The sequence below is a fragment of the Sebastes umbrosus genome, chromosome 16 (genome assembly GCF_015220745.1).
Source record: "Sebastes umbrosus isolate fSebUmb1 chromosome 16, fSebUmb1.pri, whole genome shotgun sequence".
Taxonomy (NCBI): Eukaryota; Metazoa; Chordata; class Actinopteri; order Perciformes; family Sebastidae; genus Sebastes; species Sebastes umbrosus.
Window position 1 is genome coordinate 27,542,516 of NC_051284.1, and position 16,653 is coordinate 27,559,168.

The window sequence follows — 16,653 nt, forward strand, 5'->3', positions numbered from 1 at the left end:
GCATGGAGGCAATCAGCCTGTGGCATTGCTGAGGTGTTATGGATGCCCATGATGCTTCAATAGCGGCCTTTAGCTCATTTGCATTGTTGGGTCTGGTGTCTTTCAGCTTCCTCTTCACAATACCCCACAAATTCTCTATGGGGTTCAGGTCAGGGGAATTGGCAGGCCAATCGAGGACAGTAATGCCATGGGCAGTACACCAGTTACTGGTGGTTCTGGCACTGTGGGCAGGTGCCAGATCATGCTGGAAAGCTCTATGGAGATGAGGATTTCATTTTCCAGCATGATCTGGCACCTGCCCACAGTGCCAGAACCACCAGTAACTGGTGTACTGCCCATGGCATTACTGTCCTTGATTGGCCTGCCAATTCCCCTGACCTGAACCCCATAGAGAATTTGTGGGGTATTGTGAAGAGGAAGCTGAAAGACACCAGACCCAACAATGCAAATGAGCTAAAGGCCGCTATTGAAGCATCATGGGCATCCATAACACCTCAGCAATGCCACAGGCTGATTGCCTCCATGCCACGCCGCATTGATGCTGTAATCCGTGCAAAAGGATTCCCAACCAAGTACTGAGTGCATTAATGGACATTTTCAAATGTTTGATTTTGTTTTACTGTTATCAATCTTTTTTTTTACTTGGTCTGAGGAAATATTCTAATATTTAGAGATAGGATATTTGTGTTTTCTTAAGCTGTAAGCCATAATCAGCAATATTAAAAGAATAAAAGGCTTGCAATATTTCAGTTGATTTGTAATGAATCCAGAATGCATGACATTTTTGTTTTTTTAATTGCATTACAGAAAATAAAGAACTTTATCACAATATTCTAATTCTCTGAGACAGTCCTGTATGTTGGCCGACGCGAATGTCCCTCTCTAGAGCCAGTGTTTGGTTTGTCCGTTCTGGGCTACTGTAGAAACATGGCAGCCGACTCCGTGAAGAGAACCCGCTCCCTATGTAGATATAAACGGCTCATTCTAATGTAACGAAATAACAACGATTCTTATTTCCAGGTGATTTTTACACTAAAGAAAACATACTTATTAATATTATATTCAATTTCTGCCAATAGATCCCCCTAAATGCTACACACTGTTCCTTTAAGTAACTTTAAATCCCAATATGTGCTTTAGCTCCTCTAACTGGAATCAGTCACTGTCATGCAATAAAACAACTACAGTTGGTTTTACTTTGATGCCACGTTAAAGGATTCATCTTTTAGATTTGCTTCCACCTTTGTGGAAGTTAATTTACTCTTTCTAAGCTACATTTGTTCTAATCAAACAAAGTAAATATGCACATATATAAATCACAGTAAGGATATTTTAAAGTCTTAACCTGAAATGAGATTTTTTTCTTCTGTAAATGTTTTCTTCTTGTTAAAATGCTACTTTGTGTTTGTATTTGCACTTGATTTATATAAACTTCCTGTCTTCAAGTATTATCTTTTGTCATGATCTGTGTGATTAGTATGTTTGTGAGGGAGCGCAGCGCGGTGAATCGACAAGAAGCCACATGCAGGATCAGTGGAGGATGCTGGGTGTACGTTGTGGCACACAACCCGGACAAATAAAAACGAAACCCAGTTTTATCAGATTATCAGCATCACATTTTGGTTCTGCATAAAAATGTTCACTGTAATGTTGAGAGTTTTACAAAAATGTTCCCTGATAGCTGTTTGCTCAGACTATATTTCAACAATTGAATAATAATCCATAGTGAGTTCAGCCTTAGTACCAATTTTGTAAAGATGTTTTCTGCATTTTTAAATTCATGGATGTCTTGTTTGTATCTTCCGTCATAACTTTTGAACAAGATGTCTGAAACAAACACTGACATTTAAATATTATATATATATTTTTATATTTTGGGAAAAGAACATTTTTAATCTGATCTCTAGCACACTTTAGTTTAATTGCAAGTGCCAGATGTCTATGCAAATATCTCAAATGAGGTAATTTAAGTCATTTCAGTCACAGTCCATAATGAGCAGAATCCAACTTTTGTCAGTCATTTTGAACATTATTTAAAACCTTTCTTTTTCAGTAATGAGGCTGTAATTTGTAATTCAGTGTGCTGCTCAACTGAAACTGATGCAATGTGACAACTGTGACCACGCTGCATGATTTATCACTCGACGTGCAATTTTATAACCAACAATAAAACGTGTAATTTGCAGTGTTAGCTGAGAAAATAGGAGGCTTCTTTCTTCCAACAGAAAACAGGTAATCAAACAATGATGATCAAACCAGTCGTTGTTTTTCTGTTCAGCTCTCCAACACCTCTCTGCAGCAGCAGCAGCCTCCTTCCCCCACCTCGCAGCACTCTGGAGAGACTCTTTGTTTTTCATGGTGGATTCCTGCTCTCACCCTGAACTCTCCTCTCTGCTGACTCAGGCGACAGGAGATGCAGCGTTTAGGGAGACGGGCGCCATTTTCCCCTTAATTGTTTTCCTAACAGACAAATGAGAGGTGCAGCTCTCGTTAATCGTGCTGACCTTTTACCTAACCGAGATGTGATTGGCCTTAAGCACACCTGCTTGACAAAAAGACGCTTACAGTGCTTTGAGTGAGCTACTGTACTGGTTAAAATACGCCTTTTGATGGTGTTTATTTGGACAATAAGGAATCTCTTTGCATGTATTTGCACCTGCAGTGAGTATAGGATATCCTGGAAACTCAAAACAAGGCCCCTTTTAGCAACTGCAGCTGTTTGTAAAAAGGTGAGACTGCTGCAGTGTGTTTTACCTTCCCGCCTCCCCCCCCTGTTCCTCGCTTGTCTCTCTGTTTCTTAGCTTACAAAACATCATCAGGGTCAGACGGCAGGGCTCATCTCTAAAGCCTCGGGGTCATTAGGACGAGATTCCTTCCGTTTCTTTTGACAGGTGAATACTGAGGTGGTTTGGTGAAAGAGCCGCCGCACAATAGTGACTACTTTCCCCCTTTTTCTTTTTCACAGGTTTCACCGTCTGGATGGGAATTATTTCTGTGTTCCCTTTCTGCTGGAATTCAGAGGAAATACCGGCCAACAGGTAACACACCTGACACCTGTGCAACTGTCCTGCAACATTCCTGACACCTCAGTCTCCATCAGTGGCTCCCAACCTAAGAGAAACCTATTTATACCGTTCATTTTTATCCTCGTTCTCCTTTAATTTTCACTTTCTGGGTGTAGGGATGTCTTTTAGCTCTAGCTTTTAAGAGGAACTATTATGCTTTACAGGTTCATACTTGTGTTTTGGGTTTATACTTGAACATGTTTACATGCTTTGAAAAAAAAAAAACACTTTATTTTTCCCGTACCGACTGTGCTGCAGCTTCTCTGATCAGTCAGCTGCCCTCTGTTGTGATTGGTCAACCGAACCAAACTCTTCGTTCTCTGCTCCTGCTCCGCTCTAAAGGTCCAGACACACCAAGCCATTAGTCAGCCATTGGACCGTTTGGGGCCGTCAGTGAGCGTCTGTCGGTCTAGTTTTTGTGGTGTGTCCCGCACCGTTGCCTCTAGTCTGCCCGTGTCTGAGCGTGTTGAATCAGCGGCGTCGCCCGTCGGTAAGAGAAATCACTCTGATTGGCTGTTCAGCTTAAACGAATCAGTGCACGAGAAGAGAAACGGACGTGAGGAAAGCAAGCAAACAAGTAAAGTCATTTTTCATCTTCATCTCATCTGATCGTTCCAATACACGGATATTTTCACATCAACATGGCCATCTGGAATGAAGCTAAGTGGTGAGTGAGAGTGGTGTGAAAATGGTCGGCAGACGCCGCTTTGTTTCCTGTACGTATCATAACAACGGCTTGTATATCCGCCATCCTCGGTTTCCCTTTTTGAATGACAAATACAGACTGCTGCCGCCTGATGGTGTGAAGAGTTCTTTCATCTCACGCAGGTGCAGAACGTACGTGGTAACTGGCCGTCGGCTGTAGTCTTTGCGGCGTTTTTCGCGTGTAACGTTTTGGCCACAACAAAGGCAACGTGAGGCGACTCAACGGGCGGCCTTCGTTGCCGCTGGTTCTCTGACGTCGGCTTGTTGTGTCCCCAGCTTTACCAGCTTTGTTTGAGTGTGTGCCAAACTAGCCGTTATGCAAATGTGTTACTTGGTGACATCACCATGTTACGGAAGAAAAGGCAGTTAAGGAGCAGTGTTTCTGTGAGACTAACTCACTTTGACGTGGACTTTGCAAGACTTTTACATACATGCACAAAAAACTATATAACACACTAAAGGAAAGGGAAAAAGCACAAAAACATAATAGGTCCTCTTTAAAGCATAAAACAGCCTGGACATGGAAGATCCTTCTGTGGTTGAACTGTTCACTTCCTGAGCCACAACGGCCCAAGCGTCTGCAGGTTTTTACTCCAATCAAACACTAGAGCAGCATGTTTCACACTGATTTCCACCTTCAGTCGCAGAGGAGGCAACTAATGAGTGAAACCTGCAGCTGTAACGGCTGGTTGGAATGAAAAACCTGCAGCCTGGTCGACATGATGTACAAAGTGAGACCTGAATTACACAAAAACATTAACGTTTCTCATGAGAGAAATAGTTTTTATTTCTAAAACATCTTTTTGTACTTACACGTTCTGCTTGAAAAGTATGTTCTCATATATGTTTTATACTACACTTAATGAAATCTGCATGACATTCAACAAGCGGGGAGGTCATCCATCACCCCACACTGACACAAGTGGCACGGCAGGAGAAGCACAAAGCTGGGAACTCGCTTTTTATTGTGTGGCACAATTCGCCCCTAACACCAGAGGTCTCGTCTGTCCCAGAGTCACGCACAGCTGGTCATGAATCGCCCCTCTGTGCAGAATCTTCATTATTAGCATAGCAGAGCGCTGGAATGGGCGTCAAGTCACCAGAGAAAATAAAATCATGCCGCAAATCTGGATCTTTGTTGACACATTCATTCATTTGTTCTTCTGGCTTGTTCTCCGAGTCACTGGGTGGATTAAAAGTGTGTGACAACATATGAGGAGAAATTTAAATTAACATGATACACAGGTGGCGGAGTGGGTGGGGTGAGCAATGAGGTGTTAATGACCTAAGCAGGTGGTAAAAACAGCTTTAATGAAACAAATAGCCTCTTTCAAAAACAACCATCACGTATAAAAATACGTGGACTATGTACAATATTTAAAAAAACAGACTATGATGGAGGTTGACGTTGTTTCTCTTCATCTTTGGTCGTCACACCAAAGATCATTAAATGATGGACGGATCTCTCCTCATCCAGAGACATTCAGGATGGATGTCATTAAATATTTTTTTTTCCCAGTGTAGCACCTTGATGAAGAGATGAGCACATATTTAGTTCTTCCTCTAATGTGTCTACTTAATAATATTACATAATAAATAGTGTTGGTCCTCAGGGTTTTTTTAGGGCAGCATTGTCGGAGGTTGGACGGCAGTTTTAGTCCTCTGAGGTCACGTCTATGTCCTCGGAGCTGGGCTGCTTGGTGGCCATGCGCCATCTGTTGATGTGGTGGTTTCCCTTCTTCTTCTGCTGGCTGTCTGGTCCTTCCTCCTCCAGCTTCTGTCGCTTGTACTTGGTCCGCCTGTTCTGGAACCACACCTTCACCTGGAGAGGAAGATAAACAGGGTTAATGATGATGATGCACTTTGTTAAACAGGCTCTAGTGTCATTTCAAGGGCTGCTCCCTCTTAGTCGACTAATCGGTCGTTTTGGTCTTAGTTTACTAAGATTTCTTTACTCGATTAGTCGATTTTTATACTTTTATCATGCTGAATGACCAATAAACTTATGAGCACATCTCTGGTAAACACAAGATTTAAAGTGGTGCTTTTGTGTGATTCTTCGTGGAGAATAAATCAAATAATCGATTAGTTGACCAAATCGTATGAGTGTTAGTCGACTAAGATTTTTTTTGGTCGAGGAAAGTCGAGGTGTTCCGATACCAGTATCAGAAATGCATCCGATAATGCCAAAAATTCGGGATCGGGTATCGGCCAGTGTGCCAGTCTATGCACTGATCTGATACCATAATTTATTAGCCCAGAAAAAAATCGACTTGTTTCTCTGCCGCTCCAAAACAGTAGCCTTCACTGTTCAGTTTCCCTGGATGTATCATGGCTGCCACTGACTACTGTCCACTATTCATACATGGTCAGTAATAAACAGCTGTTAAATAATAATAATAACTAAAAAAAAATGTCATCACACTGGTATCGGATCGGTACTCGGTATCAGCCGATACCGCAAGTTCAGGTATCGGAATCGGTATCTGGAAGGAAAAAATGGTATCGGAGGCCCTGATTTAAACATAAACAATATGCAATAGACCTTTCTCAAGGTGGACATTTTGACTTGTCAGACAGGTGTAACTTCAGTTCTAGGGCACTGCTAAATGTAATTTTGATGTTTTTAATAAAACCTGTGATTGAGGTGGCAACTAACGATTATTTTCATTATCTGTTAATCTGCTGAGTATTTTCACAATCAGTCGATGAATCGCTCGGTCTATAAAACGTCAACATTTTTTTTTTGAAAAATGCACAATTTCCTAAAGTCCGAGGTGACCCTGTCAAATGCCTTGGGTTTTCTCTCCCATTCAACCATCCAAAAGCCAAATATATTCAGTTCACTATGTTATAAAATGGAGAAAAGCAACGAATCTTCACATTTCAGAACCTGGAACAAGAAAACGTTTGCCATTTTTGCTTGAAAATGGACTACTTGCCAATTTTCTTTCATTCAAATAATGGGTTAATTGGTTAATTGTTTCAGTTCTACCTGGGATTTTCCTACAATGACAAGTTTAAATATCTGTCTGGTGGTGTGGCGGACCCTTCAAGTCAAGATAAATTTGAAAAAAATTGACTTTCACAATCCATGCCATAGTTTTTTATTCTGTTTAAAAAATGAAAAGCATGTATCAAATTCTATTTTCCTCCCAAAATGTAATTATATTCACCCCCTGTAGTGGTTGTCTTCACTTTCTACCATTACATTAAAACTCCTCCTTCAGATTTTTTAGTCTCAATCCAACAATCACAGCAAAACTAATACTTTTGAATTTTTCCCCTGCACCATTTGTCACCCTAGCATCCCTTTTGCAAAATGCTCTTTTAAAAGATTTAAAAACAAATCAACAACTTGTCTTTGCGTTCACAGCTGCATTAATGCACGGGAAAGGCTGACGGGTTAAATAGCTTCTAGTGTTGCTGGTATGACCTTGGAATATGAGCTTGGCTGCCTATACGTAACATATACGTGGTCAGGATGCATTTTTTAAATAGCAACACAAGCACTCATATGAGCTTCCTCCTCTATTACTTCTTGACTCTTACTAAGCTTCAGGCTTATTCTACATATAGTAAAAACTGTTGTGACTGAAACTCTCAAAGAGCCACGATATACTGTGCGTTGGCCTAAAATGATGGATAGGAACCTGCCAAAGTGTTAGTGGGCTAGTTTACCAGCCACAGAAAAGGTGTAGCTGTATTAATGCAGCTTTTTACTTTAGCATCCATTATATTTTTCTCACAAGTTGTGCCTTTCTTTACCTGCTGAGGGGGATATTGAATAATCAGTCTGAATCTGTCTACTAGTCCCCATGTTGGGGTCCTTAAGTGCTCCCTCTAAAGACCAAATAACAACTGAGTGAGTTAATTAATATTCAGTTCACTGTCATTATAATTTGCATAATGCAATTGGTGCTTAATTGCAAGCTTTTATTGACTGACACAAAACTTGCAAGCAGCATTTATTTATCCATATCGCTGACTCAGGAAACCCCTCTTTATATTGCCTATTAGGTCTAATTGACACCCAGATAATGTGGACTCATTAAACATAACCATCAATAATATTTACACTCCTTTATCCTATAACATGCATGAATTAAACACCTTTTAAGAGACGTTTTAACTGACTAAACTGCAGCCTTGTCCTGTATGAATGGGAGAAGGGAGGATGGATGCACAGATTTATGTATCTACATAAGTTTGAATTTCATTAAAAGTGTACAATACAGCCATAAACACAAGATGATTTCAAACTGTTCATTTATAATTTCCTGTCATTAACATAGTTGAATCTCACATTTTGCAACATAATAGCCTGCATTTAGATGAATCTTTATTTGTAAATAACAACTAACCTATTCAAACCACTGTAACATTTAAATATATATTTTTTTTAAACTAGCCCTACAGATATTAACAGTACTGATAACAGTTCTAAACCTACAGCAAAATAAAAAATAATTGACTTTGCAATCTATAATTTGCTGCTTGAAAGTGAAGTTATGATTATGAATAATAATAATAATAATAATAATAATAATAACAATAATAAATAAAGAGTAGTAGTAATAATAATAATAATAATAAAATTAAACAATAATTAAAATTAGAATAATTATAATATCATTTTTGACATTACAGTATCAGGAGTTAACTGCATTTTGGCTATTTTAAAATATTCATTTTCAGTGATATTTGCATCTAGATGGGCTAGCTGTTCGGGGATGATTCCGGATATATTTAACCTAAACTAAATTTGACATAAAAGTTTAATTACCCCCCAAATATTTAACACATCCAACCACTATTTTGATTCAACTACAGTAGGCTACATTTCTTAATCTCTTGCACTAGAGAAAATACAGAAAATATAAACTTAACATGGCTTGTACAAAGTATTTCCTTTTATAATTGTAATATAATTTATTATTTTTAATCGAGCTTCCCAGCAAAAAGCATTTCACACGATTGTACTTGTATAACCGGCGTCACAATAAACTTCTTGAATCTTGAAAATGGAAATATTCCCACCATTTAGTTTTTATTGTACAAATAATGACGGTTTAAATCGCGGTGAAATATCGCGATACTTGGCAGCAGCGAGAACACCAACGTTCGAATCAGAGATGTAACGGAAAATAACGTTGCCAGAAAAATGACTTATCTTAGTAAACTAGCTAAATGTAAGTAGAAATTATCAACAATGAGACAATTTTAGTGCTTTAAGGGACAGTTGCTTATCTTTTAAACAATTATTAAGTGATAATTATCCGTGTTTATTAGAGGAATCCAACAAACAAGCAGCCGTCCGTCCGTTAGGCTAGGTGTAGGTGTTATCATTATCATTAGCTCACCTGTGTTTCAGACAGACTCAGGCTGTTAGCTAGCTGCTTCCTCTCGGCTCCGACCACATAGTGGTTCTTCTCGAAGGCTCTCTCCAGACGGAGCAGCTGAGACGGAGAGAAGGCCGTCCGGATGCGTTTAGGTTTCCTGGCGAAGGGGCCGTGGAGGAGCAGGCTGTCCTGGGACACGTCGTTACCTGAGACACCGGAGAGGAAGAAAGAGACAACAAGGTAACCGTTAACGTTGTTAATCACACCTGGTTTTATTTTACCTCGACAGCTCAGTGACTGAGTGTTGAAGCTCTATTAAAGGAGAGCTCATCAGAAACAGTGTGAACAGCCTGTTAACAGGAACTACTCGACTGCAAAGTGACCTAATGATGCTCTAGTTGTCTTTATCATGGTAATGGAAAGCAAAGGTCAAGCAAAACTTCCAATCTATTTATTATTATTTATTATCTCATTTATATATATATTTACATATATTTATTTATAAATTATATTTACTATTTATTATTACATTTATTATTATTATTATTATTATGTCTAGTGGGCTTAGTAGTAGTCAATAGCCTAATAATAATAATAATAATGGTAATATTATTATGTCTAGTAAGCTTAGTAGTAGTTAATAGCCTAATAATAATTATGGTATTATTATTATGTGTAGTGGGCTTAGTAGTAGTCAATAGCCTAATAATAATAATAATAATGGTAATATTATTATGTCTAGTAAGCTTAGTAGTAGTCAATAGCCTAATAATAATAATAATAATGGTAATATTATTATGTCTAGTGGGCTTAGTAGTAGTCAATAGCCTAATAATAATAATAATAATAATGGTAATATTATTATGTCTAGTAAGCTTAGTAGTAGTCAATAGCCTAATAATAATAATAATAATGGTAATATTATTATGTCTAGTGGGCTTAGTAGTAGTCAATAGCCTAATAATAATAATAATAATGGTAATATTATTATGTCTAGTAAGCTTAGTAGTAGTCAATAGCCTAATAATAATAATAATAATGGTAATATTATTATGTCTAGTAAGCTTAGTAGTAGTTAATAGCCTAATAATAATTATGGTGTTATTATTATGTGTAGTGGGCTTAGTAGTAGTTAATAGCCTAATAATAATAATGCCATAACGGTATTATTATTATTATTATTATTATTATTATTATGTCTAGTAAGCTTTGTAGTAGTTAATAGCTTAATAATTATTATTATTATTATAATGCCATAATAATACCATTTACCAGAAATTAAATATTCGCTGGTAAGTAATTCCTATTTAACAAAGCGACCATTGTGTTTCCATCAAAAGTTCCTTTTCTACTGCTATAATTTTTGTAATAGGCCTACTGCAAAATCATGCATTTATTTATTTATGCAATAGAGTCCTTAAACGCATATAAACCCATTTGATTTGCAAATAGTTTGTAATTAAAGTGCTGCACAAGATTGAAAAAAATAATTTTGTAGAGCTAACTATAAGCGTTTTTAATAACTTTTATTTTTATTGTTATGGATGTAAATTGACCGATTAAACTAATTCATACGAGTTTAACCAAATTAACCAACATAAATGACCTCCGTGCTCAACTCGGTTCTAGTTTTGGAGAAAATCGACATTAGATATTTATATAATAAATTGCCAATAATATACATATAGCCGGATAAACAATTATATTCTAATTGAATTATATTTACTGAAAAAATAGCAAATAAGATAAAGTTCGATAGTGCACTATATATTGTGTTTTGTGATCATTGTTGTTATTATTATTATTATTATTATTATTATTATTATTTATTGTATTATTTTTACAGTAAATTTTGTTTAATTAATAATTAACTTATTTAGCTTTCACTGTGATATATTTCCCAATATTTTGTCAGAAAGGTGTAATAAATGAAAAATATTCAGTTTATTTTATGATAAAACATTTTAATTTCTGAATATAAAAAAGTAGTTTTCGTTCTATGTTGATAGTGACCATATATTTTTATTATCTAAAAAATATTTTAACTTTTTTTGTGCTCTTTTATCCTAACAAGCCCAACCAGAGGTCATTATTGAATATTAATAAATTAACCTACAATATAATTAGGATACATCAAACTGGCAGTGTAAAAATAGACTATTAGTTTATTGTAATAAATGATGGGCATTTTATGGATTTGAATCTTTATTCTAAAATAGATTTTACGTCTAGAACTTTAAGAATGCAATAAAAAGCAATATGAAATAAAAGTTGTCTCATACAACATGCTCTAATAGGTAGTAATAAATATTTATAAATATATAAATAAATATTTATTAAATAATAATTCGTACACAATGGCGCTGAGGTTTAGATAAATCACTGCAGGCCGTGCTGCTGATTTGCAGGATTTAACCTTTCTATTCCTATTATGTTTAAATTATTATCCTGGATTTTTATCATTTTTGTCTCTACAGCTGTTGTAGAATTTTTTGAATATAATGAGCTTATAACCTAGGGCGAGTTTTCTTGTATGGAAAAAAAACAAATCTACATCATAGCTTATCTTGTGCTGCTGCAGCTCTCTGAGAGAGTCGCTGCAGGGCGAATGAGAGTGGAAATATGAGAGCAGCCTGCTGCTAACCTGGTGGTCTGGTTCCTTTATTGCTGCAATATATTGTTCAACTAAGACATATTTCCAATGTTGACATCCATGTGCAAGTATCTGTCATCTCATTAAAATATGGAAACCTCTCAGAATAGAAAGCTTTATTGTCACTGTATTAAATTCAACGAGATTCACAGTTGCCACTTCTGGTCAGGGCTTTAAAACAAATACTTGACAAGACTAAACGAGGTAGATAAAACATATAACAGGTAAAACACACACACAGATATAAAGCAATATAAAACAGGTAAAGTAGATGTAATAAATAAATATAAACAAAAGTGTTGCACTAGAAGTATAAAATATAAAAATAGATGTAATGTAAACAGAGGTAATTGCACTTGAGGTGTACATTGCATCACGGATATTGCACAGATAGAGAGCACAAAATTTAAGCTTTTATAGCTTCTGAAATAGTGTTAGTTTATTTTAAATTATGCAAAAACCTTGTTGATTCTATCAGGCAGTAAAACCATGATATGATATATAATAACGATAGTTTATTCAGCATTTTATGTGCAGAATAGCCTATTGTTTATTTTTTTTAATTGCACACATCAAAACAGATTGTATAAAATAAAAAATCAGTGCCAAGCTGCCAGTGTGAAAAAAGGTTATTACTTTATTGTAATAAATTATGGTCATTTTATGGATTTGCTTCTTTATTCCAAAAATACATTTTATGTCTAGAACTTTAAGAATGCAAAAGCACAAGATGAAAGCTTTTATAGCTTCTGAAATAGTGTTAGTTTTTTTTTTTTTATTATACAAAAACCTTTTTAATTCCATCAGGCAGTAAACATCCAATTATATATAATAATGATAGTTTATTCAACATTGCATGTGCAGAATAGCCTATTTTTTAAAAACTTTTTTTAATTGCACACATCAAAATAGATTGCATAAAATAAAAAATCTGTTTCATATTCCGTATATTTTGCATCACTAATAATGATAGTTTATTCAGCATTTTATGTGCAGAATAGCCTATTATTTACTTATTTTTTTATGCATAAATAATTGCACACATCAAAATAAATTGCATAAAATAAAAAATCTGTTTCATATTCATATTTTGCATCTTCACTCACCTTGAAATCTGTGTCCGAAGAAGCGGTTCCGTAGGACCCAGGGGTAGAAGTTGAGCGGGTCTCGATGTTGCGTGCCGAAGAAGTGCGGATGCTGCAGGTGGTGAGATCCTCCGAGCTGGTGAGGAGCCACGGTGAGAGAGGGGTGGTTCTCTGGGAACACCAGGTCCGGACTCTGGTACAGGGACCTGCCTGGAGGAGCCTGGTAGCTGTTCATTAACACATCTGTAGTCGGGTTGGAGTAACTCAAAGCAGTTGGACGGATGGGATCCTCCGAGATCAGAGGGTTCTCCTTGGCCACCAGAGACTCTATGGTGAAGCAACGCTTCCCTGCAGAAGAAAACATCATCTTTGGATGGAAATAGAAACCAAAAAAGAGAAGTGATCAGTCTTTGTTCCTTCAGATCTCCCTCTCAGAGATGCACCATGACCAAAGATGGAGAGGTGTTGTCCAGTGGAGATGCTGCAAAACTCAACAGTGCTGCAAATTGCCCTGATGATCCATGAAGTCTGAGGTTTCTGTGCACAAGTGCGCACCAAGTAAAAGCGCCTCCAACCTCCAATACGCGCACGGAGAGAGCTGATTGGAGCAGAGCAACCTGCCAATAGGTCTCCTTCAAGTACCTGCTCCATAGATCACACAACGAGACCGAGCAGCTTAGTCACAGAGACACGCTGAGAAAACATGTGTGCACCCAATTAATGGCTCATTGTGTCCTATTCAGCCTTAATATCTCGGTTTTTTCTTCAGGGAAACAGTCTGGGCCAGTGGAGGAGGAGGAGAAACACTTGTTCAAACAGCCAGAAAGTCTATAGAAGTGACCATATATAAAACAACTTTTGAGTGGGATTTTCACTCTTTTCACAGTGAAGTTGAGTCGTTTTAACATCGTGTTTTAACCCTCAAATACAGTGTTGAACATGGCCTTTAGCTCTATCTGAAATAATTACGTAAAAGGTCACTTTACGCGCTGTTCTCGACTATCACAGCCTACATTTCACAGTTATAATTTACGCAATTTTCATTTATGATGGTCTAAAACAACATGTTAGTCCAGCCTGGACAGATATTTAATTCATTTTCTCAGTTATTGATTCAGATTTACAATCGGGTAAACGTGCAAACTGAAATATAATTTTTTAAAATATTCATTCATCAACAAATGCATCTATTTCCTCGTATTAAAAAAGCATAAATATGTTGCATTTATTGATATTTTTAATGCGTAATTTGTCATTTTATTTCTTGGCTGCATGTTGAACTTTACGCTCTGTTTCAAAATTAAAAAAAATAACAAAAAAAAGGTAATTCACTATTTGTAACCTATCTAATAAATACGATTCTGCTATAAATGAACATCAATTTATTATTATTAATAATAAATATAAATAATAAGTATTAATAATAATAATGTTCTTGAGTAATATGTCTTTATTACATTATTGAAATAATGATATTTAAGTTATTCCTTTGCAATAAGGTTTTTTTGTGAACAACTTTTTATTAGTTCATGTTACAGTGTACACTGTTTTCTGTACTGTGTACAGAAAAAGAACATGTATACATTTACAGATATAGTTCCAAAACAGCTAAACTTAAATTAATGCATGTTATATTGTGCATAATATTAGTGTGCAAATAATAATATAGAAACATGCAATAAGGTTTGTGGAGGACGCACAAGAAAACCTTCTTTTAGTCTTTTCAAATGCATTCATTTTAAATGAAATCCAGTTGTTTTATGGTTTAAACATGAACATGTTGGACTGACTGATGCGCATCACTCTGCTGTTAAATGGAGAATGAGTCGCTCAGTTTGTCCTCTATATGAGAACAATTTAGCAGCATGTATTCTCTGATTCCTGCAGGAGGAACTCAGCAGTCTGTCATTGTGTGTTTGCAGCTCGCAGGTTTCCTCTTCAGCCTCCATGGAGCACTAACCAAGTTAATAATTATCCTCTTAATACGCTCGTTTGCGTCGAGGTTGCATTAGAAAATCATTACCGATGGAAATTATGAGGTAAAACAAGTTGTTGATTAGGCGTTTAGAGCTAAAGGCTCCTAAAGACAGCAGCAGGTTCTTGGGAATGTGGTCGCTGTCCAAAAAAGCTTTTTCTTCCTTGTGTAATTTTTGCGTGACAGATAAACATCTGTATTTATTTACTGGGTGAGCTCCTTTATACAGTTTCTCTGGAAATATCTTTGCATGCATGACTCAGAAGAATCACTTAACAGGCTTATGAAACATTTAAATCCTATTAAAAATGTTTGTAGATTATGATCACCGAAATGAAATGATTGTCAAAAAATAACTGTTGCATGCAGTTCTGCTGAGTTACTTTTCCTTCAGGGTGCAAATCTTTTCATTTAATCTACATGTTATGTTTTTTTTTTCAATATTATATTTATTGATTTTTGTTCATTTTAAAACAACAGAACAAACATTCACAAACGTCCCCAATAATAACATTCTCGGTACAAAGAAACTTAATAAACCTAATATTAATATAAAATAAGCCAGTATAGATACAGGAAAAACATATTATATACAAAAAATAGATATATAAGTACAAAGAATATACACAAGTAAAAGAAATAAAATGTAAAATAAAATAAAATATATTTATATATACTGTATACATACATACACATATATGCACAAGCAGTATATACAAATACAAAAACACATATACATATAATCAATTAAGAAAAAAAAAGTGTACAATTCAGTCATCATCCTGTTCTATCACCCTCTTCACAATCATCCTGCTGCAGCAATGATGCAAATTACAAGCTGGTAGCACCACATGTTATGTTTAAAAGAATTGTGTTATGGTGACATTATAAATCCGAATTTAAGAACTCTGCAGTGGAGAAATCACAGGAAATAACTTGCATCTAATCGGTTGATAAAGATATAACGTCTTTGTGGGTAAAGTAAGGACTCTTTCTTGCAGGATTTGATATTTAAAGTGTCTTTTTTGTGTTACTCAGAGTGCAGCAGCAGCAGGAACTTGCTGGCTGACTGAGTCAGTGGAGTTTAATGGTGAAACCCTGCAGGCCTTTACTCACTGACCCTGATCACTGCTGGTTAATAGATGAACAAATCGCTCTGCATTAACCAAAACAAAGTGGAGCAGTCTACCTTTGTTCCGTAGCTGCTGTTGGTTTTCCCCCGAGGCTCCAGAGCAGAGTTACTGAAGTGATCTGCAACCAGGAAACTCAGTGGAAAAGACAGTTTTTATAGGTTTATAGTCAAATTCCTCTGTAGTAGTTTCATACACTGTTAAGAATTTCCCAGTAAAATAACAGTAAAGAACTGGCAGCAGGGTTGCCTTTATGTTACTGTAAAATTAACATTATTATACTGTTGCTGAAATTTACAGCTTTGTACTGTTAATGAAAAATACTGTTTTTTTTAAAAATTAATTTCACAGTATTTTACAGTTAATTTACTGTTTAAAGATACATTATATAGCTGTTTTTCCACCTTTCTTTTACATTATCTTACTGATTTGTTTTAATGCACTATTTATTTTTTACATGCATTTTAATAAACATAATTTTTGTGCCTAGATGAATAGACTTAGCAGGTTACAGACATAGGAATAGTCACACTAAATACAATTAAAGGAAAAAGGCTATAATAGACTTGTTGACACTTTTCCCCTAATGTGTGTCTCTAGCTGGCTACAAGCACAGAATGCAAACCAGAACAACATGTGAGTGAAGAACAATAAAGCTAATTCACTGATTTTACAATCATGTACAATGAACAAGCCTC

General features: G+C 36.1%; 1 protein-coding gene and 1 long non-coding RNA gene across 2 annotated transcripts; one reads left to right on the forward strand and one right to left on the reverse strand.

Annotated features, from left to right (window-relative positions):
* The first annotated feature begins 989 nt into the window (after nt 1–989).
* LOC119474812 lies at nt 990–13,027 on the forward strand. The gene is made up of 3 exons (XR_005203671.1): nt 990–3,038; nt 9,145–9,352; nt 12,892–13,027. It is a non-coding gene; the product is annotated as an uncharacterized LOC119474812 (long non-coding RNA).
* emx1 (empty spiracles homeobox 1) lies at nt 5,063–14,118 on the reverse strand. The gene is made up of 3 exons (XM_037747084.1): nt 12,872–14,118; nt 9,134–9,318; nt 5,063–5,592 (listed from the first exon to the last, which is right to left on the reverse strand). The coding sequence occupies exons 1-3, from the start codon at nt 13,215–13,217 to the stop codon at nt 5,425–5,427; spliced, it is 699 nt and encodes a 232-aa protein (XP_037603012.1). The 5' UTR covers nt 13,218–14,118; the 3' UTR covers nt 5,063–5,424.
* Nucleotides 14,119–16,653: the final 2,535 nt, after the last annotated feature.